This window comes from Lontra canadensis, unplaced genomic scaffold, assembly GCF_010015895.1.
Source record: "Lontra canadensis isolate GAN:19392208 unplaced genomic scaffold, GSC_riverotter_1.0 scaffold59, whole genome shotgun sequence".
Taxonomy (NCBI): Eukaryota; Metazoa; Chordata; class Mammalia; order Carnivora; family Mustelidae; genus Lontra; species Lontra canadensis.
In genome coordinates this window covers 6,095,143-6,118,590 of record NW_022631053.1, presented here as the reverse complement: position 1 = coordinate 6,118,590, position 23,448 = coordinate 6,095,143, and the positions used below count along the sequence as shown (strand labels likewise).

At 42.5% G+C, this 23,448-nt stretch overlaps 2 protein-coding genes across 3 annotated transcripts; one reads left to right on the top strand and one right to left on the bottom strand.

Annotated features, from left to right (window-relative positions):
* Positions 1-1,358: 1,358 nt before the first annotated feature.
* Positions 1,359-13,151, bottom strand: ZNF641 (zinc finger protein 641). 2 transcript variants are annotated; one of them, XM_032876918.1, is made up of 6 exons: positions 13,005-13,151; positions 9,821-10,029; positions 9,191-9,282; positions 7,913-8,042; positions 6,971-7,084; positions 1,359-6,137 (listed from the first exon to the last, which is right to left on the bottom strand). In XM_032876918.1, exons 2-6 carry the CDS (start codon positions 10,002-10,004, stop codon positions 5,383-5,385), a joined length of 1,275 nt encoding a protein of 424 aa, XP_032732809.1. In that variant the 5' UTR covers positions 10,005-10,029; positions 13,005-13,151; the 3' UTR covers positions 1,359-5,382. The 2 variants fall into 2 exon arrangements, with proteins under 2 accessions (XP_032732809.1, XP_032732808.1); XM_032876917.1 differs by lacking the exon at positions 13,005-13,151 and adding an exon at positions 12,284-12,399.
* On the top strand, positions 10,658-13,379 carry LOC116878768 (uncharacterized protein C10orf95-like). The gene is made up of 2 exons (XM_032876517.1): positions 10,658-10,667; positions 12,637-13,379. Exons 1-2 carry the CDS (start codon positions 10,658-10,660, stop codon positions 13,377-13,379), a joined length of 753 nt encoding a protein of 250 aa, XP_032732408.1.
* The last annotated feature ends 10,069 nt before the right edge of the window (positions 13,380-23,448 follow it).

Below are 23,448 nucleotides of genomic sequence, written 5' to 3'. Positions count from 1 at the left end.
AGTGGTGCCAGGGAAGGGCTCGGCTGAGGAACATGCTGAGTACAGGGACTGTGGTCACACTTGATCTCCCAGGCTTGGAAGAGCCAGTGCCTGGCATGTAGTGAGATGGCCCAAAATGGTTTATAGAATTGAGACTGATTCTCAGAAACCACAAGAGACAGGAAGGGACTGAGTAAATCAAAGTAGCAAAAAGTAGAAATCCACTTTGGAAGCTACATCAAGGGAAAAAGAGCCTGCAGGAATGGAGTACAGGGCCTAGACTTGGCAGTATAGACAACCCATTGGACAGGTTAGGGTGCATGAGGAAGAGAGAGAGAGAGAGAGAGGAAGAGATGCAGAGTGGTAAGATGGCAGCTGAGCTGCTAGAGCCAAGCCAAGAATTTGAGGGAAGAAAGTGGGAAGTATGAATCATTGACCCTGCTTTGTAGGCTTAAACCTGACAAACTGGACAACAGGCAGAGGGACAGGGGGCTTGGTAGAATGGAATTGGCTAGAAGCTTGAAGAGAGTTAACTGTGATAGAGAAGGATAGTGAGTAGAAGAACAATAACCTTGGGAAGGTGAGGCATTCCCCAGGCAAAACAAAACAAAATAAAAAACCCAACCCAAACCAAACCAACAGAAAAAGAGAAGTGGGAGCAAAGAGTGGAGAAGGAGCTCCATTTATTGGGAAAATGGAGGCAGTGACTGGAAATGCAAGAGAGAGAGACCCCTGAGGCCTGTAGCTGAAGAAAACTATAGCCAAGTTTCTCCATCTGGAGGAGAGGGGCTGATGACCTCTCCCAAACTCCAACCTTTTGATCTTGGGAGAGCCCCACAGGGGTGGTGGGTTGGTAACAGTCAGTTCAGTCTGTCCTTGTGGGTTTGGTTAGGAGAGGAGCTAGAGGAGGTAAAGCAACCAGGGTCTGCAAGACAGGTCCCCTCCTGCAGCCTGAATGGACAGAATCTTCAAAGGAGGAAATGCATTTTTGACATATGTGCCATGGCTTAAATGATTACAACTCTACCTGGTGCACAGAGTCTGGGTTCAAATCTCGCTTGTGTCACATATTACTAAATGAGCCTCGTTCTTTCTTGTGTGGCTCTCCAATGCTTCCATTGCCCTTGCCCATAGGGTAGGCCAAATCATGGTTTGGAATCCCTTGCATGGTACCTCATTGATCTTCAATGCAATCCTGAGGCTAGAAAACTTGGTTCCTTAAGGGCTTGGGAGAGTTGGCCTTACTCGCTTATCCTGAGCTAAACGTTCACCCTGCATGCCTCCAGGCCAACTTACTAGGCCAGGAGAAGGACCAGGTTAACTAGCAAAGGAGGACCATTTCCTTGATGTTGGTTTTTCAGTTTTACAATGGTTTTCCCCTTTGAGATATCTGCTCCTTTTTGTCTTTTCAGATTTCTGGACCCATGAATCCTTAGTGTCCATTGTCGAAGCTCTAGCCCCAATCAGTTACAACAGTCTGGCATGGCTCCAACACAGTCTCTAAAATTGTTGATTAACCCACTCCTTTTACTGATTTGAGGGTGGGGACTCAATGGAACCAGAACTGAGGAGAAACTAGCGTTGAAGGGTTGCAGAAAATAAATCTGACCACAGGGCATAAAGATTCCCCTCTCTCTCCATTTGAAGAAGGTAAGATACCACTGATTGAAGTGGAATTTGAATCTCCTGGCCAGTGATTCTCAAACTTTAGCATATATCAGATATTCTGGAAGGCAAGTGAAGACTGATTGCTGGGCTCCACTCCCAGAGTTTCTGATTCAGCTTGTCTGGGTGGAGCCTGAGAGTTTGCATTTCTAAAGCAAGTTCCCAGGTTATGTAGATGCTGCTGGTACAGAGACCATATTTTGAGACCTAAGACCTCATATAACGCTCCAGGGAACAGAAGGAAATTTTGCCAGCTCAGGATTTCTATGGGGTCTAAAGGAATAGATTTCACCTTTCTATTACTGCCCAGCCCCACTCATCCCCATCCACCACTTATCTGAACAGAGATGGAAAAAACATTCCTCTGGCACCTCTGGTTCTGAGTCAGGACTCACCTTGCCCTTGATGGAAATGAGGAAACAGTGGTTTAAGTGTAGGAGTGCAGGAAAGGAAAGGATTTTTGTCACAAATTATCACCCCTTTAGCTCCCCGAAGGTATAACATCATTTTGACAAGGGAAACCTTTTGCCTTCCACTTCTACATCTGTGTTAAGGCTTAAAATGTAAATAACTTGGAAAAGCTAACACTTTGAAGGGATTCTCTGCAGATATACTTTGATGGGGTGCAAAGAGGAGGATATTTGGGCCCTGAACAGAGTAGAGGCACCACAGAAGGAAAAGATAACGGGTTCCTGAAGATGGATTTCTCCATTTTATATTTGCCCAGAGAGAACACAGAGACAGTTTTTTTTTTATTTAAAGGGGGTAGGGTAGACATGTGGCAAAGCCAGTTATGGGAAAGATGGGAGTTTGAAGCTGATTCCCTGTGGGAAAAATCATTCAAATCTATTCACCCATCTGATGGCTGCTGCTTATTTTATTTTTCGTCCAAGGGAAGTGGTGTTGGACCGAGGTAGAGAAGACAGTGGTATACCAGAAATGACCTAAAGGGATGCCCTTTCTGCAGAAAGCTCTTAGACTCATCATGCCTTTCATTTGGGTGCTATGACAGCACTCACACTTGGGGGCTTCACTTGCTATCCTTACAATTACTAAAACAGATCAACAGCTGGAGGTTAACATTTGGTTATTAAGATGTGTGATCTGATAGTACGGAGAGTCACCTCCCACAAGTCTTTAAAACAAGGTTTGTGAGGAGCTCCATTTGTCAGCATGTCATCTTTTTTTAAGAAAAAACATAGAGTAGAATGTCAGCAATACTCTTTTAGTCATTAAAGACTAGACTCTGTCTTTATACCCTACTTCCTCTCATATCTAGTCCTTAAAATATTTAGTGATCTTTGCCTTGTAATTTTTGACACAAGTATATAAATGACCATATTGGGTCACGGTAACTCCCCATGACCCGTTTATTGATTCCATGGATGGGCTCTAAACCTGCTAACTGTGTATATATAAAACAGAGTGAGTTGCTAATGTCTGTTTTTCTCAAAAGTGAGTTTCTGGTTTTTATCAGAGTCTCATAAGGGTCTGTGATCTGAAACAGGTTCTGAACCATTGCTTACACAGAGCTGATCTGCATTAATGAATGAGGCACAGTGAGAGGGTAAAAGAAATGGTGTAGTCCGGTTTTCCCACTGGAATCCAATACTCTCTTACAGCCTGGGGTATCTCCCAATACTAATCCTAAAATGCTCCTGTCTCTGAGGACCTTACAAAGGGCTGGCCATTTTGCTCTATATGCAGGAACATAAGCAAGAGAAGTGCATTCCAGGCAAAGAAGGAAAGCTGCTCTGAGTGGCAAAATGGAGGTATAGGCTGGGTTGTTTGAGTCATATCCACTCTAAGAAGCCCAGTCAACAAAATGATCCTATTTTCAGCTCCATTTGGGTCCAGAATTCTGATGAGCTGTGATTCACCCAGTTTTTTCTAAGCAAATGGGACAATCACTAAATTACATTGTTGCAGCTTGCTTCCTCTTGTCTCTCTGGTTAATTCCACCAATTGTGGTTGAGAAATAAGTGTGTTAAGGAAAAACCAGAATCTAAGCATTGAAGAGAAATTATCCCACTTTCATCTGCTTTGCTCCTTTCTCTTCCTAACCCCAAACTGCTCTTATATATAAGAAAATTTTTAAAAGATTGGTATTAACACATTATCAATAAAGCAAAACAATGACAACTCATCAACCAACAGATGCTAGAATACTTATACAATTCCTGGAGTTAAGAGTCTTAGTGTGGATTCCTTCCCAGAGCTGGGAAGAAAACCCAAAACACTACTTCTCCCCACTGTCAGCTTAAAAGCTAACCACAGCCATTTTCCCTAAAGTTCTGTTTCTGGGAGAATGAGATCCTCAAGAAAAACTGCTTCCTTGATGAGGCAATCAAGGTCAAATAAGAGTGAGGACAACAACCTCCAAGCACTGTGATTCCTGTCCTAATTTCTCAGCACTAAAACAAGACAAAGAAACCCACTAAGCACAAAGCTTCTATATGCATCTTACTTGAAACCGACAAGAAACAGCTCACCTCTCTGAGGATATGTCTTTCTCTCTCTTCCCAGGCAAAAAGAATCTGTGGCCCAGAGATTTGGATCTAGACATACATATCCACAGTTATCTTGATCTCACTTACACCAGGGAAGGCTTTACACTTCAACTTTCACAACTTAACCCATCACTTAACCCTTTCCACGAGGGCTCCCTTAATTGCTCAGTTTACTTCCTATCTTGAAACAAAACAAAAATCCCATACAATCCCTACTACCCTCATCCCCAGAAAACAGCCCCTAGAAAATCTAGCTTGTACACTTTGCACTTTGCATGCTCTCTTCAACGACCCTGCACACCAATACACATAGACACAAAAAGACACAGTCAAGAGGAGAGGGGTCTGTTCAAGGGATAAAGTTTTTTTCTTCTGTGTGGGCCTAGGTTCCTTGAGGGGTATAAATTCATCTCTTAGCATTGTAGTGTGATCTCTCAGCTAGATATATGTATGAGGAGGATGAAGGGAGTTGGAAAAAGAGGGTGAAAAGGTTCTTATTTCTATTTTTCAGTAGGGGATAGTAAGAGGTTTGGATGTATATTTGGATGATCAGGGTAAGTGTGATGGACCCACACAGGAATGAGGTCTGCCCCTCAGCTTTCATTTGGATAAAAAAAAAAGGGGGCTCTGGGGCTCACTATATCTTTCCTGTTTCCTCATTACTCTCTAACCCAGTGTTCACCAGTGTGTTTTGTGGAGTCACCAGTTCTGTGGGATGTGAGATAGAAAGGACACTGAGGTCAAACACGTTTAGGAAACACTGTGTTAGAAGTGTTTAACAATTCTCTGTACACATAAGTTCTTAGCGCCTTCAATATACTAATATGGTCTTCCTCTCTATATACAGAGAGGATAGAATAGTTACAGTACACAAAGGTGTTACTCAAATATTTAACTGGTATGGCATAGGTTCCAACCACTTAGAATGGACCACAGCAATAAAGTGCAGATTCTCAAGTGGTACCCTTGATAATGGGCTAGGGCTGAATATCAGCCCATGCAGTAAGCACTGTTTCCTAAAAGTTTTGCACAAAGAACTCCATTTTATGTGATATCTCACAGAACTGGTGAGAAATGTCTGGCCAATGTTAGAACCTCCTCTTTCTAGGGATGGAGCCAGGGTTCATGATTCTGGCCATCGGGGTGCAGGAGAGGGGCAGTTCTGGCAGAGACTCCTGGTAGCACCAGCTGCTGATAGATGTGACCACAGCTGCAGCAGAAACAGATTTCAAAAGACAGATGTCCCTCTGTCCCAGCTGCTCCGGGGACTCTGTCCCTGGTGGGTCAGCAGGTGCCTGTCCAGGTGATGTTTACGGCCAAAGCTCTTTTCACAGCGAGGGCACTGGAAGGGCTTCTCCCCAGTATGGGTCAGCCAGTGTCTCACCAGGTGGTGCCGTCGGCCAAAGCTCTTCCCACACTCAGTGCACACATGGCACTTTGGCACTGGTGGGGCACGCTGCCGTTTCCTAGCCCCTGGGCTCTCTCCAACCTCTTGACCCTTGCAGGATTTGCCTTCCGTATGCACTCTCTGGTGGCTGGCCAGATGGGAGTTGCATCGGAAATTCTTGCCACACTCTGAGCACCTGCTGGGCTTGTCATGTAGGTGGGTTTTCTGGTGCCGGATCAGGTGGTGTCTTCGCCCGAAGCTCTTTTCACACTTGAGGCAGCTGTAGGGCCGCTCCCCAGTGTGTGTTTGCTGGTGCCTGGCAAGGTGGGAGCCCCACACAAACTGTTTCCCACACTGGGGGCATGTGTGCGGTCTTAAAAGGGAATCCATCTCTGTGCTACATAGAAGGTTTGAGAAGCTATCTTCCTGAAGAAAAGGTGGGCCCAGGAGCATTCCTCTGGAGCTCCTGGGCATGGAATCCCAGCTCTCATCCTGTTCTGGGTTCCAGAGAACAGTATCTTCAGACACACTAGATAACATTCGGGGAGGTTCTGCTTCTAGTTCAGGGGTATCGCCCTCATGCTCACTTCCATCTCCTGTGGAGAAGGGAAAATACCAACCCCAAGAGGGGAGTCACAAGAGAGTACTCCGGGACCCAAGTCACAGGTAAGGTTGTCTGACTCCTGTTAGGGCCTAAACCTCACCCTACAAAGGCTGGGAGAACAGACTCTAATGTTGTACAAGATAGTACAAGAGGTGTAGAAGTTAAAAACCTAGGCTTAGGAGGCAGATTTCCCAATATTGAACCTCAGCTTTCCCACTTAACTTCTGTAAGCCTTCATTTCCTCTTCTGTAAAATGGGAGTAATTGTAAGACAGATGTTATAAAATAGATAGCATAATACCTGCACATCGTGAGCACTTAGTAAATGGTCTATGCTATTGTTCTTATTTATTTATTACAATTCCTTCCATCTTCCTGCCTAAGCATAGATGGAGAGAGTTAAGAAATGTGCTGCAATCCTTACTGGATGAGTGATCACCTGTCAGCAATACTAGAGACACTCTGGAAAGCATCGCCACAATGGTGGGAGGTTGAACAATAACAACTAACATTTATTGAGTGCTTACTATGTGCCTGGTACTGTTCTACTCTGTTAACATATTTAAGTCACACAATAATTTTCTGATGAGGAAACCAAACAGGGGTTAATTACTCTTCCAAGGTCCCCAGGTGTGGTCCTGGATTCAAGTCCACAGTTTGGTTCTATAGCCTGCCTTCTAAACCTTTCTGCTACACTCTCTTGCCTTTGGAGAAAAAGATCTGTAAACTGTAACTCACTGAGCAGAGAAGGGATTAGATGGGCACATAATGTTAACACTCCAAGAGGGCTGAAAGCAGCTGCTGAAAGTCTATTCCAGATGCTTACCTGTGTATGTGACCCTCAGGATGTCCCTCTCCTCCAAGTCCTGGGGGTCAGGGACCCACTGTTCTTCCCCTCCTTCTAGTTGAGAAAGCATGTCCAGTTTGGGAATTGGAAATCCTGCCCATAGAGAAGGAAAACAGAGATGTCAATGAGTTCAACTATAATTCTCTTTCTGAAAAAAAGCTGTTTCCTAGATTACTCCTTGGAACTGAAGATAAAAGAAGGCCAGATACAGGCCTTTCCCATGTCCCCATTTCTGTAAATTCCCTCTTCTTTCTTTTAGATAATCATATTCTCTTCTCTAGTGTGTCTATTCCCTTCCACTCAAATTTCAAATACTTCCAGTCCAACTGTCCTTAACTTCACTTAACTAGCCCTACCACAGCTTCCTACCCCCACTCCCATCTTACCCTAGATGGCTTGCTGAGTTTCCAGGGACTCAGTTCTATCACTTAAATGTCCTTCTCTCTGCCTTTTTAAGATTTTATTTATTTATTTGACAGACAGAGATTACAAGTAGGCAGAGAGGCAGTCAGAGAGAGGAGGAAGCAGGCTTCCTGCTGAGCAGAGAGCCCGATGTGGGGCTCGATCCCAGGACCCTGGGATCATGACCTGAGCCGAAGGCAGAGGCTTTAACCCACTGAGCCACCCAGGCACCCCCTTCTCTCTGCTTTGTAAGAACCTCCCAATTCCCAACCAAGAAGAGCCTAAAGTTCTCTTCTCCAAAATTCAGCATTATTTTGCTATTGTTTTTAAGAAATGACACCTCATTTCCATTCTCTTTGGATTAGCCTTAATGCTCCTTCTCTGGTGAAAGCTTAGATTTCCAGCCAAGAACCCTAGGTAGAAACTATCTGATAGCTCTGGAGCAGATGGTTCGATCCTCCCAGAGTATAATCTTTAAAAAAAAAAAAAAAAAAAGTGGCTAGGGGAGATCATGCTTACTTAGAGAGACCACTATGCCACAGTTTTCTTGCATGACATATTCTCCATAAAAGTCTGTCTGAGAAGGGTCCAGGCTCCGCCATTCCTCCTGAGAGAAGCACAATGACACATCCTTGATGGTTACCAGGCCCTGAAACAAAATGTAGCATCATCTGTTAGTAAGTGTTCCTTAATGAAAATGTGATCCTAGTATAAAAGGCTGAAGTAGTAGAGGAGAGGGCATGAGAACATCTAGAGAAAGAATTTCCCAGAGGTCCCTGGAAAAGGCATATAGTTTTGGTGAAAGATAAATAAGCAGAGGGGCAAAAGTATGGTCAATGAGTGAGTGAAGATAATGTCTCTTGATGAGTTTCCCACTAGGACCATGGGAAGTTGGAAGGACGATGAACTCATTGCTCCCTCTGTTTAACTACAGGTATCTGCCCAGAGTTTCTCACTTGCCTTATTCTTTTAATTGCAGAAATTGAGTACTAGCCTCTCCTTTAACCACTTGACGTTTCCTCTTCTATTATCACAAAATGATATAGATAAAACATTATTTCTTGCCCTCTGCCCATCGTGCCTCACCTTTACCTTTTGAGACAGCATGTGTAGTGGGTAGGAGCCCAGATTCTTGAGCCAAATGACTCATAGCTCTGCCATTATTAGCAGTCTGTTCTTACACAAGTGTCTTAATCTCTTCCTACCCTATTTTCTCATCTGTAAAATGGGCATAATCGGGTTTCTCTCAGGGTTGAGTGGGTTAATATACCTAAAACATTCAGAGAACCGCAAGCATGTAAGCACTCTTGAGAGTGTAGCTACTACTACTATTATATTTTTTTCCATGGGTCTCCCATTGCCTCCTGAATCTAAACCTATTTTTTCTCTCTGGCTCTGCCCCATCTTTCTATCTTCTCTTCTTTTCCATAAATGCTCCATTATCCACCCAGTAGTCTTGCCTACTTTATGCTCTTCCAAGCTTCCTTCAGATCCTCTTTTCCTAATCTTTCCAGATTTTTTTCTTAAGGGACATTAATAAATTGTTCTTAAAATCCCTCTAGGGATGGGACAGCCATCCATTAAAAACAACCTCTAGGAATTCCCCTCTTCTTGTCATGCCACTTACTTTTTCAAGGATATTATAAGCGCCCAGAAAGGGAAAGAATCTGTTCAGTTATAAGATAAAGATACCATTAGTAAACATGTGAGATAACAAATCAATAGGATGATGCTGAGGCTACAGAAAGGCAGCAGTGATGAGACCCTGGGAGAGGCCAAGGGAAGCAGGCAGCCCACCTGTGATCCTGCCGCAAGAAGTGCAGCTGCCATCTCCCAATCTCCGGTGCTCCCCTCCTGGGGAATGGCAGGAACCCAGGGAGCTGACTGAGCTGGAAAGAAGAAAGAGGAACCACTAGAAATGGACCATCCACCCTTTCCCGGTGAAAGCCTGGGCCCCATGTTAGAGGAGCTTAAGGGTCACATTTTCCTATATCTATGCCCATTGGTAAAACTCAAATGCACACACATAATGGAAGAGACCTTCACTCAAAATGTTCTGTGAGGGTATTAGGTGGTTTTTAGTAAAGCTTATATGTCAGCCATCTCTACTAGACTAGCTGTGATTTGAATTGATATTATTTGAAGAAAATTTTCACCTAGTAAAGTGCACAGTACTGGGAGTGTTCTCAACAGTAATAGGAGTTGTTGTCACTTCCTTTGTCTCCCACATTCAATACCGCTAACCATGCACTTGTAGCATGTGGAGGGAGTGATCATGCAAGAAATGGGAGAAGCCCAGTTTTATGGTTTACAGTATCCAGGAGCTCCTTATATTCCTATGACCAGAGCCCAGGAAGCTGGGAATAATGGACTAGTCCTGGTACTGGTTACAGTATTCAAACACACATACACCCTTCAGGCTCTCACCCTTCTCCTGAAGGGACTGTGGTTCCTCTTCAAGGTCGCAGCACAGGTGTTCCAGTGGCCCTGGTGCTATTCTCCATGGCCCCTCTTCTTGGCTTCCCCTTTCCACCTGAGGCTCTGCTCCATCCAGCTGGACATTCATTGACTCCCATCCTGTCCCCAGGACTGCTGTCTGTTCTGAGAGCATTTTTGCTGCAAACCCAAATTGTGACCTGGAACAAATTCATTATCAGCTGCTCCCATTAAAGATGGAAAGGGGTGATATTCCTAAGAGAGTTATGGAGAACAGCCTCAGGGATAAAAAGATAAAACTGGATAAGAGGAGCTTGATGGCAGATGAACTTTAAAAGTTTGGTGTGTTCCAATCAACTAAGCCTGGGCCAAGCTTCCTAAGGGAACTCAGAAGTGAGCAGGTGCTAAACAGCAAAGTTACTAATAGTTATTCTGGGGACTTCATTGCAGAAACAGAATATCTCTGATGGCTGGATGAACTTCATTTGAAAAAAAAAAAAGAACAATCCTAGAAAAGCTATTCATTTAATTTCAACCACTGAAAATACAATAAACTAAGCAATCTGGACACATGTAGGATGTGATGTGCCCTGATTTACACTCAACAAAAATGGATATAATCACATACAAGATTTTCTGCCACAAATCCCATTCTCATCAATTAGTTCAAAATGAAATAATTACTGAATGTAGAAAACCCAGTCAAAGGTGTGTGTGTGTATGTGTGTGTGTGTGTAAGGAGTACACCCCTCCTTTATAAGACTGAACCAAATGACACCTCACTTAAGTCTCAACAAAGAGAAATAACCTATCACTTTGATGCAGAAAATGAGAACTGGTAAGAAATGTGGTAGAAAGACCAATAACTCAGAAAGCAGGTATAAAAATCCAAAGAAACCCTAAATTGTTGGTCAGTGAGGAGTTGATGTCTAATTGAGAAAAGTAATAAAAGAACAGAAAGGGTTTGAACCAGACTGGATAAAGGAGAAATAGTTGATGCTAACATGATCTCAGTGTGTGAATTAACAATCCTGTGAGTTGAGACACAGGAAAGAACTATTCAGGTCTTATTAGAAAAATACATTCAGTTTTAAAGAAAGGAATGAAGAAGCCAGAATATGTTTCATCAGAAGAAACAAAAGTGGAGAAAGGGATGGGAAATATGGCCATTGGGGAAAAGTTAAAAACAATAGACATAGTTTTCTCCTGTCTAGAGAAAAAAAGCTGATGAATGATGCTACCAAGAAAGAGAAATGGTTTATAGCTCTGTATAGATCTATTCTCTTGATTGCAAGAGAAGAGATTTAGATGAGATAAAGATTTTTTTTACAGATTTTATTTATTTTAGAGAAAGAGAAGGAGGGGGGGAGAGCGAGAGAGGGCATGAACAGGAGGAGGGGCAGAGGGAGAAGCTAAGCAGGGGCTCTAACCAAGGACCCCGGGATCATGACCTGAGCCTAAGGCAGACACTTAACCAACTGAGCCACCCAGGCACCTCTAGATGAAAAAAAAAAAAAAAAAAAAAAAAAAGTCTTAATAATCCTGTAGTGCACAGGACCAGGTTGTGGACTTTTCTCTGAAAATCTTAGGAGTCAGAACAGGTCTCATGTGTTGTGACAAGGGCTTCCCTGACTTCTCGCAGAGAAACAGTCTATGAGACTGCACAGAGTCCTTTCTGCTTGGCAACATTGTTTGTGTGTGTGTGTGTGTGTGTGTGTGTGTGTGTGTGAGAGAGAGAGAGAGAGAGAGAGAGATTATTATTATTAAAGTACTCAAGAAGTCAGAGCCAGTGAAAGGCTTCCCAAAACAGGTCAGAACCTTGGTTAACTATCCTGGCTCACTCATATTCATTCAGTAACATTTGCAAGAACCTAGAAGCCCTGGACAGGTAATGACAGATGTCAAGTTGTTTATTTTCTTGCCTATTTGTCTTTGACAGAAGAGGTATGTGGCAACCCTAAGACCAATGCACAGGAAGGGAACAAATTACCCTTTCATCTCAGAAGTCCAAAGAAGTCTCAGGGCCTCATGGGAGCATCCTGGACTGATTCCCGGCTTAGGAGGTTTCCTTTTTAGAGACTTCTCATGAGAAAGGAAAATTCCCAATAAAGCAATAAAGGGAAACCTCCATTTTAGCTCTCTCTTCTGAATTCCAGCCCCTGGGTTTGCCATATTTTTAACATATAAGGCACCAATTCCCTCTCTTCACTGGAGATCTTTTTTGCTTCTCAAGCTCCCTTTGAACATCCTCCCTCAGGGTTTACCTACATCTAATACCTGAACACCTGTCTCAAACTCATTTCTCCATCTCCCCAGCAGCACAGTCCCTTGATGGGAAGCCTGTTTCTGCAGAGTGTACTGGGCTAGCTGTGAGCCTCTCCAGACCACTGACAGAAAACCTGTGTTAGGGCTGGCAAAAATCTCAGCAACAAGGGAGTGGGTACTTATACTCACACTGCATTTCCTAAGATGTTCACTCTCTCAGAGTCAGCACCTGGACAGTTATAAGGGTGTCAGCCCTAACCAGGTTTCTCCTAGCTCCAGGATGTTTCCAGGCCTACCGGAGTCTGGGTTCTAGGGCTTCCATTTCCCACTTTTCCTCACATACCGTCAGGGCACCTGCTGAAAGAAGTTTTTGCAGCGGGCGCTGTTGGACAGGGAAGGAGGGTGTGTGAAAAGAGCAGCCCAAGGGCACGGGCGCGAGTCGCGCTCCGTCGGGGAACCCTGCCCTCTGCCCCGGGTGGGGCATGGGCGGGACGGGCGCCCGCTCCGGAGTAAGGTTGCCGCTCCCCTTCTTCTTGTCACAGTGCCCCTGGAGAGGGTCAAATTTCAGAGAATCCGAGAGAGGCAGAGCCGGGGCAGAAGTGAGGTCAGAAAACAGGTTTCCCGTGAACAGGGGCAAGAGCAAGTCAAGAGAAAGGAGCCACGGGGTAACCTGTGCGCGAGTGACAGCGGCGGGAAGCCGCGGGGCCTGACAGCGACGCCGGGGACCGGGAAGCCGGGCCGAGGGGCGGGCACAGAATGTCAGTGGGGCCGACCCCCGGTTAAGGCTGCGACCCGGAGGCCGCGTCGATCCTCCTCTCGCCCCATGGGTGACTGGGCCCCCACCCGCCGCCCCGGGCAGCCTGGCGTCCCTCCCTCCAGCCGCGACTCTCAGTGGCCCGGCTCCACTCACCCCGGTCCGCTTGGCCTGCGGCCCGTGCCTCCCTCCTGGGCGCCGCCTGCCCCTCCCCTCCGCCCTCGGCTTGGTCGGAGCCGGCGGCCGCGGAGCCAGCGACGGGCGGAGACGGCGGCCGGGCGGGCGCGGGCGGGGCGGGCACAGGAAATCCCCGCCCGCTTCCGGGGCTCGGCGGCAGCAGCGGCGGCGGCGGCGTGGGGGAGGGGGCGTGGGCGGGCCGCGGCCCCCACGCCCCCCGCGCCCCTGCCCGCGGAGCCCCGGATCTGGGCGCCCGCCTGCCGAGGGACGCTGCGGGCCCAGGCCTCCGGGTCCCGCCTACGGTGGCCACCCGCCTACGGTGGCCCCCCGCCTGCTCCCACTCCTGCTCCCTGACATTTTCGGTCCCGGCCACTCGGCCTCCCATGGGGTTCTTTGCACACGGGATCATTAATTACCCCGACATTTAATAACCGCTCGTTATATGCCGGACAGTCGCTGTGAGAACGAATTCTCAGGCAACAGTCTGGAATTCCTCAAAGAGCTTGACTGACTGCTACGTTTCCAGATAGCAGGGATAGGGGGGTTGAGGAGCCTTGAGGACGAGCCACCTGAGCCACCCGTTCCGCTCGAGGGATAGTCAGTTGACCTCCCGGAGAAGGTGCTGTCTGAAGTAGGCCTTGTAGCCCCGTGGTCCGGCTTGCAGGAGCCACTAGCCAACATGTGGCTGCTCATTGCTCGCCGTGTGGCTAGTCCAAACAGAGATGTGTTGTAACACAAACACTTGGTCTAGAAGACTGATTAACAAAAATGTCAAAGAGCTAATAAGCCTATTTGGCATATATAGGGTTAAATACATTATTAAAACTAATTACCTACTTCTTTTCACTTTTTAAATATGGGTACTGAAATTATTAAATTATGTATGTGGCTTGCATTATTTTTCTATTGATAGAGCTACCTCGAGCGAAGCATTAAGATGAATTTGAAAAAAAGATGAGCAGGGACTACAAAACAGAAGAAACCATGATACCATTAGAATCTGTTTATAATCTACAAATCACATTATTTCATTATCACAACAATTTCGTAAAATTGTATAGATTTAAAAAGTAAATGACTCACTTAAGGTCATAGGTGACAATCATTCCTTTAATAAAAATTTATTTTTTTGCTATGTGCTGTAACTAAATGATGGCAGTCAGAGATCCCAAAGGAATTGTCTGTGGATTCAAGGACTCAGTCTTTGGAAAAACAAGTCAACAAATATTTGCAATCAGATGTAAGAGATGCTAAAATGGAGGAATATACTTTGCGCTAGAAACAAAGAAATAAATATGTATGGGAGGGAAGTCAGAGAATGCCTCACAGAAGTCTTGAGGCGGAGGAAAGTGGAGAGAGCTCCCTAATGAGAAAGAAGAGAATGTGCTAGACATAAGGTTGGGAAAGGGAATAGAGTATATTCTAGAACCGATAATAAGACATGTGGGGGAGTGGTACAGCCAGGATTTAAATCTCAGGTCCTGGAACTAAGTCTAGGGGTTCTTTTCATTTATGTTACCACTGTTGATAAATACAAGGTATGTTAAGCAGGGTAGGCTAATGAAACCAGTGTCTCAGTGGTTTAACACCATAAAGGCTTTGTTTCATACAAGTCTGTGTATAGTGGGTTAATTGGGGCCAGTGGGTAAGCTGTCTGCTCCTTGCAATCGTAGGACATGGCTACTATCTTATGGCTCCACCATCACTGGTTGCCTTGGAATCATCTAATCTATGTGCCTCAGATAAGGGAGGAGAGCTGTAGTGGACTTGGAGATATCAGGGGCCACTCCTGGAAGTGGAATGCATCATTTTTACCCCATTCTTTTAGTCCAAATTCAGGTGTGTAGTCACATTTTCTAGTCACCAGTCACCCAACTGCAGGGATAGCTTGGAAGTAAAATGCTTATGCCTAGTAGAAAAGGAAATGGGGTTTAATGAACATTTACATTGCTTCTGCCATACAATGTTAAATTGAACTTAACCAAGCACCTACACCTGACTTTATTTAAAAGAGATATTTGGGGAAAGCTGGCAGATAGATGAGAGAGGCAGCCCAGGCTCTCCATCTTCTTCTTTGGGAAAGAAATCATTGTAAGATTGTATCCTTAAAAAAAAAAAAAAAAAAGTGGTGGGGGGTGAGGGGAAGTAAAATAGGCTTTGGCCTAATGGCATGATAGTGGGGCATTAATATTTAGTAAACGTGCTTTATGCCAGAACCTTGCCTTAAACATCACAAGGGAAAAGTGTAAAATACCTCTGTATTATGCTTTGATGCACCACCTCTTTACCTAGCAGTAAACAAACTGTAAAGTGTAGATGTTATCTCAGCATGGTTCAAGAGTATTAAGTGAACCAAAAAGCAAAATTAGGAATTGAGCCTTCGCCTAAGACTTATAACCTGGTGCACCAGAGTAGTACCTTACCTTTCACAGTAATATATGGACAAGTCCAAACTCCATATAATGTTATAAGATAGAGTAATTAAATATGCAGTGAGCAGCAAGTAGATAATTCCATCTTTTTAAGACTTCTTGGTGGAAAACTTTCATCAGTTTTGATGGCAAAATGTAAGAAGAATATCTTGGATAGAATCAGTAGGCAGAAATGGATAGGTTATCGCATCCTGTGGGATGAAGAACACAGATGTGGAGATGTCTATATAGAGTAGAGGAGAAATGAGATGGGGAAATTGATAGAAAGATCAGAATGTGGGTTTTTTATTTGTCATGTCAAGTAATTTGGAGTCTTTATACTTAGTGTTATAAGGAAGTGATATACCTGATGGTTCTAGTTAAGTCATTCTAAGGAAATTTGGTGGTCTGGGGCTGTCCTATTGATAAGAGTTCAGAACAAAAGAATGGGATGAGTTGGGCCCATAGCCAGATTCTAGTGTATGGAATACAGAGTTCCTTAGGACACAGCAATGTTCTTTCTGAGGCTCAGGGAGAATTCTCAGACATTTAAGGTTTCAAGTCTCTATAGGTCTTTGAAAAACCTCTAGAGACTCAGTTTCTTGTCTATCAGCCTTGGCTTCTTCCTTTCTCAACTCCTGTTCTGCTGTGGCTTGAACAAGAAAGTGCAATGCAGGTGTTCATCAATTAAGATTGTGTTATAAGTTCCTTTATTCGTTGAATGTAATGAATTATCAGCTTGCCTTATAAAAGCCTGTTCAGCCATAATGAAACCATATCTTCAATTGCTAACTAGAATCTACCACCATTTATGACACTGCTTTCCTTTCATTCAAAGTTTTGAAGCTTTATGTCAGAAATGAAATTTCTGTCAACAGGGAAGTGGAGTTGTTTACTTCTTCTATGTCCTACATAGGAAAAGAAGAAAGGCAAGAGAAAGATTGAGGGAAGTTTCAGATTAGGTATCCCATGGAATAAAAGGGTAAGGGCCCCCTGGTCAGTAATTAATAAGTGTAACTAACATTTGGACAGCAATTTACAGTTTGCAAAGTGCTTCTTATATATGTGATCTTCACAACTCACAGAGATAAAGTCTCTTTATTCCTAGTATATGGTTAAGGAAATAAGCATTTAAGTTATAGAACCTCTATGGGCGCCTGGTGGCTCAGTGGGTTAAGCCTTTGCCTTCAGCTTGGGTCAGGCTTGGGTCAGGCTCGGGTCATGAATCAGGGTCCTGGGACCAAGCCCCACACTGGGCTCTCTGCTCAGTAAGGAGACTACTTCCTCTCTCTCTCTCTCTCTGGCTACTTGTGATCTCTCTGTCAAATAAATAAATAAAATCTTTAAAAAAAATTATAGAAACTCCCCCTTTCTATCATCTTGGGCAGACTTATATATATAAACCTGTTTCCTGATCAATAAAATGAATGCCATTATACCTACTTGGTGGGGTTGTTGTGAAGGATGAGATGAGGTATCAGCAATTTAATGCATAGTAAGAATTCAATAAATTATGAGACCTAAGAATTGAAGCTGCATAATGGGTAAAAAGAGAACTCTGGGAGAGTGATAGACAATGCAAAGATAGGATGAAAGATCAGTTTTATTCCAGAATCTTAATGAGGTAGACAGATTGGTTGGAATGGAATGATTTGAAGGTGTCGGTCACAGAGTGGGGTGCTTGAATTGGAGATAGAAAGGGGTTGCAGTTGTTGGTAATAACTAGGTATAGAGTGTGACTGTGAGAATGAGTGGCCAAGATAATGAACAAGGTCATTTCAGGTAAGAGAAAGCCAAGGAGCTAAGGGGCTCCTTGTGTCAGCAAGATTAGTACTCAAAGTATTTGAATTATTAGTATTCAAAGTATTTAACTATCAATACTAGCATGGACATGGATCCATCAAAATGGGTGTAGCTGGTAATGTTTGTTCTGGAGGCACCAGTGACTATGAAAATATTTAAGGATTTTCATAATCACACTTGTGCAGTATAACCCAGGGCTCAAGATGGAATTGTCCACATGGATATTGAAGTCACCAGGAATAATGATGGGGCTATGGAGGGTGTTTCTGAGGCTTATATTCTGAGGCTTATAAGGAGGCTTATAAAGCACTATTCAAAGGCAAGATGTTGGCAATGGGCAAAGGGAGGCTTTAATGAAAGAAGGAGAATGACCAGGATATGTTAGGTGATAAGAAGGAAGGGTTCTGTTAGAATGCTCTAATGGCAAGTGCTTCAAAGGCACTTTATGGAGGAAGGAGGGAAATGGTACTTGAGGCAGCAATGAAGAGCAAAGAGAATACTTTATTTCTAGCCCTAGATAGTGTAAAACCATCATTTATATAGTTAAAAGTTTCATGAAAATAATACCTTAACTATATGCAGTATATGCTGTTGATTTCTCTTCTGTTACCTTATTTAAAAAAAGTTTTCTATTTACTACCCACTAAATTGATTTTACAATCCACTAATGGATTGAAGCTTATCATTGGAAAAGTATTGGTATGTGAGTTGTAGGAATAAAAATAACCAGCTCTTGAAATGACTGCATGGGAAGCATGCTTTGTTAAGAGACAGCCAAGTTTTTTTTTTTTAAAGATTTATTTATTTATTTGACAGATCACAAGCAGGCAGAGAGGCAGGCAGAGAGAGAGAGAGAGAGGGAAGCAGGCTCCCTGCTGAGCAGAGAGCCCGATGTGGGGCTCGATCCCAGGACCCTGAGACCATGACCTGAGCTGAAAGCAGAGGCTTTAACCCACTGAGCCACCCAGGCACCCACCAAGTTTTGACTAGATAAAGGAGAAGAAAGAAACAATTATCAAAGAGGCTGAAGGATATATGGATGTCCAAATCTGTTCTGGCTGCTGTAACAAAATACTGTAGACTAGGTGGCTTATAAACAATGAATATTTATTTCTCACAGTCCTGGAGGCTGAGAAGTCTAAGATCAGGGTGCTGACAGTGTCTGGTGAGAACTTGCTTTCAGGTGTCTTCTCACTGTGTTTTCACATGGTGGACAGTGTGAGGGAGTTCTCGGAGGTCTCTTTTAGAAGAGAGACTAATCCCATCATGAGCACTCTGTCCTCATGACCTAATCACCTCCTGAAGGCCCCACCTCCAAATATCATCACATTGGAAATTAGTTTTCAGCATACGAATTTTGGGGAGACACAAACCTTCAGTTTATAGAAAGGGGGTTTTTGTTGATGACAGACCCTGAATTCCAAAGGTTACAATGGAAGGACTTAGAGGTTGTTTTGAGAGTTAAAAAAAGGTCTGATTCAAATTAGGCAATGTAGGGGACTATAATAGGGTAAGAATCTCTATTTTGAAGGATCTTCTGGACCCTAAGGATTCTTATGGTGAGTGTTGTAAACAGAGATATAGGACATAATGGGATTAATTCTCTCAGGGGGAAGTGGATAATCAGTTCTAATTATAACCCCCTTCTTGGAACTGGTCTCTTAGTTTGCCCATGGTGGGATGAGGTTTAAGTGTTGGTTGGGATTGAGTAGATGAAGTGTGTGTGGTAGAATGAGGGTCTCACAGAATTGTGCTGAGCTCTGTGGACCGTTTTTCAGTTCTATTGTGGAGGAGTTAAGGCTAGAGGGACTGTCTTTCCAGAAGTGCCAAGGCTCTGAGGGTCCCTTAAATCAGGTTAGCAATGAGTGGTAGTGGTTTCAAGGCTTAAGGAGTTCTGTGACTTACACTTAAATCCTGCTGTCCTTGATGCTGAGGGGGAGGGAAGGTGTGGCCTTACAAGGAGGTAATGATTTCATGTGTATTCTTTAAGTAGGAAAATTTTAATTAAAAAGACTGTGCTAAGTTAAATAGTGGGCACAAAGATATGCTAGAAATGGCACTAAACTAAGAACCAAAAGATTTGCTTTTTAATTCTGGCTGTGCCTCTGGGTGATAAATCGGAGCATTAACCTCATCTATCAAATTAGTATAATGTTGTTCTTCTTTTTCTTAAAAGCTGTTCTGAGGAATAAATTAAGTAAAAATATAGGCATATGGTATAAAATTTATAAAGCACTATTCAAAGGCAAGATGTTGGCAATGGGCATTACTTGGCAGAAACAATTTGTAGTCAGTGCAAATAGTGGACTAAGTGCAAGCAGCTGTCAGTTAGTGACAGCTGGTGTTGCAATCAGGGTAAGACTAGATGTTTTATAAGATTTAAAGAGATTTTTGATGATGAGGCACAATTCAGGCAAATAGATGAAAGGCAGAACTCTTTGTTACTTATAGCTCCAAAGAGAGAAGTCTCTTGTGTAGGGCCATATAGCTAGTTACACATGAGTACAGGGTAACAGTAGGCTGGAACTGTAGGAGGTGCTTATATATGGCAAACAGGATAGAATTAGGTAGATTTCCCAGGCTTCCTGGGGATTGGGTATTTTGAATAATTGAATAGGCCTAAGAAAGAAGGAGCTGTTCCTGAGTGTAGGTATCTGGGGGCCTCTGGCAGTTGGGTATGTGTGTATTGTAACCCAGGAGTGTTAGACCCTGATAAGGGATGTAACTAGGGTGGGGCTTTGATAAGTTGCCAGTGAAGGGGAATTGAGAGTTTTAGCCATGACATTAAGACTGGGTCAAAACAGCACTTGTGAAATATCATATTACACTGGGATAGCTTTGGAGTTGTGTAATCTCAAACCGTCACTTTTTTTTTTAATAGTACAAAAACTTACTCAAAGCAGACTTCTCAATGACATAGTACAGTTTCTTAATTTAGCTATCTGTTTATTTACAACACATTTTATTTATAAGTTACTGAAAATCTAATTTTCAATTCTGTTTCTCTGGCTCTTAATTTATATTTTAAGTAGGCCAGACTGTTGAATCATTTTAGAGAAACACCTGGCATCATCTAATACCCAGTGGCAGAAAGAGTTAGACTGGGTTAAAATTTCTTTTGAGATTATAAATGTCTATAGCGTATAATAGCTGGCATAATTCATGTTCAAAGTTTTTTTCCATCAGGTTAAAGTTATTTTCCTATTATATGGCTGTGGTAGAAAGAATATTAAGATGTTCCCTAACATTCTGGCCCCCTGATGTACATGTCCTGCATAGTCCCCTCCTCTTGAATATGGGTAGGACTTGTGAATATGGTGGGATTTAATTTCCATGATTAGCTACTGATCAGCTAGCTGCCTTTGAGTTAATAAAAAGGGAGATAATCCTGAATAGCCCTGACTTAAGAAGGTGAGCCCATGGAAGTGGGCACTCCCTAAAATCAGAGAGATTAGAGGCTGCCATGCTGTGAGGGGGCCATGTGACTAGGAAGTGAAGGCAGCCCATAGGAGCTCAGAGTAGTCCCTGGCTGTCAGCTAGCAAGGAAGTGGGGATCTCAGTCCTACAGCCACAAGAGATTGGATTCTACTAACAACCATATTATCTTTGAAGAAGACTACGAGTCAGATGAGATCATAATATAGCTTATACTTTGATTTTAGCCTGATGAGACCCTGAGCAGAGTACTAAACTGGAGCCATGCCTGGACTTCTGATACAGAGAAACCATGAGATAATAAGTTTGTGTTGTTTTTAGCTACCAAATTGCAGTAATTTGTTATGTGACAATAGAAAATGAGTACACTATGTGTCTCATTTTAATTTTTATGATTGTGTATGCAACTACATTTATGATTGTGTATGCAACTACATTTTTTTCTTATACATGGAAATTAGCTGTTTACACTATTTTTATCTTTTTGAACAATGCTACTGTGAACAACTTGTAAATTACTTCTGGTGCATTTAAGAGTTTCTCTAGGATTAGAATTGTTGAACCGTAGAATATGTGAATATTCACCTTTATACAATAATGCCAAATGGGAAAAGTTGTTGCAAAAACTGTTTAAAAAAAACAAAAAAGTTAATAAATCTCCACTAGACTAAAAGAAAAATTTAAAAGACAAGTTACCAACATCAGGAATAAAAGACTGCCTCACTACAGATTCTTGATAGACTCAAAAGCTAATAAAGAGATTGTTATGAACAATTTTATTCCAATAAGTTTGACAGTTGGGTGAACTGGACAAATTCTTTGAAAGACAGAAATTATCAAATTATAGAAAAATGCAGAAAAACTAAATAACACTATATCAAGTTAAGAAATTAGATTTGTAATCATAAATCAGAAGGAACCTCAAGGTCCAGATGGTTTTACTGGCGAATCTGATCAAACTTAAACAAAAGGATGCTAATCTTACAAAAAACAAACAAACAAAAAAACAAAAAAACCTATGAGAAAAGAGAGAAGGGGACATTTCTTCACTCATTTAAAGAGGCTGTAATTATCCTAATACTAAAACCAGACCAAGACATTATACTTCTAATATATATATATATAGCCTTGATGTCAAAACTGACAACATTATAAGAACATAAATTTACAGACCCTCATGGACACAGATGAAAAAATCTTTAACTAATTTTTAGCAAATTGATCACAGCAATATATAACCAATGACCAAGTGGGATTTATTCTAAGAATGCAAGTTTGCTTTAGTATTTGAAAATCAATATATCACATAAACAGAACAACATAGGAAATGTTTATGGTTTCAACTGATACCAAAAAGCAACTTATGAGATGCAACACCCCTTCACAACTAGGAATAAAAAACTTATCTCTGAAAAGCCTATAGCAGACATAGTAAATGTGAAAAACTGAATGCGTTTATCCTAAGATTGAAAACAAAGCAAGGATGTCTGCTCTCACTGTTTCTTTATATCACTGTACTGGAATCACTAACCAGTGGAAAAAAAGGGGCAAAAATAAAAAATAAAATGCACATAGTTTAGGAAAGTAACATTTTCATACACATAGAAAATTTTGAGGAATCTACAAAGAACTTACTAGACAATAGTAAGTGAATTCAAGAAGGCTACATGGTCAGTAAAGATATCAGTTATATTTTTATATACAAGCAACAAACAACTGAAAAATAAAAGTAAAAACAATACAATTTATGATATTTAAAGTATGATATACTCAGGGATAAGTTTAACAAAAGATGTTTAAGACTTGTACACTGAAAACTAGAAAATATCACAGAGAGAAATTGAAGAAGTTTAAATACATGGAAAGATATACCATGTTGATGAATTGGAAGACTCATTATTATTAACATGTCAGTGATCTCCAAATTGTTCCTAGTGTCTTTAGAAGAAAACAAAGGAAGATAGCTCAACAACACTGAGAACATCTTGGTGAAATGGTACAAAATGTTAATTTTATTAAATCTTGAAACTCAAGTATATATCTTTTTACTATTCTGTGTAACAAAATGGAAGCATGTATAAATCATTTGTGCTACAAACCAGACCATGATGATTGTCTCAAGGAAAAACACCTGTACAACTATTTTAGTTGTGAACTGATTACTTTTCTAAAAAAAATAGAACAGCACTTATACTTGAAAGAATGCCTGGCAGACTATAGTTATTGAAACATATTTGGCAGAATTTTTCTTGAAACCAACTTAAATGAGCATGACAGAAAAAAATACTGACTTTTTTTTGTTGCCAGTGATAAAATCATGATGGAGATTTGTGGTGATGTTAATGGATGTCATCTTTTACGTTATGTAATTAACTGTGTTAATATTTGGAACATCTGTATTGTAAAGTTTTTCCGGCGAGATAAACACAACACCAGGCAAAGTGGGTGCAAGGCAAGATTTATTAAAGGCACTCTCCTGCAAATTTCAGGGCTCAGGAGAAGGGGAGCCAGGAAAGTTGCACCGGGAGGAGGTGGGCACCCTCATGCGAGGTGAGGTCGGGACTCTGGAAAGCAGAGTGGTGGAAGTCGCGCCCAAGGCAGGGAGAAGGGGGCTTTTAAGGGGCCTCGAGGGGAGTTCAGGGGTCTTTTGGCAAGTTTCCCTTATTTGGATATTTCGCCTGCTTGTCAGGGTCCCATTGGTCCACGGGAACCTGGGGCGGGGGTGGGGGGGTGGGGGGTGGGGGTGTTTCAGATTCTTGCTTGGGTCTTTGTTC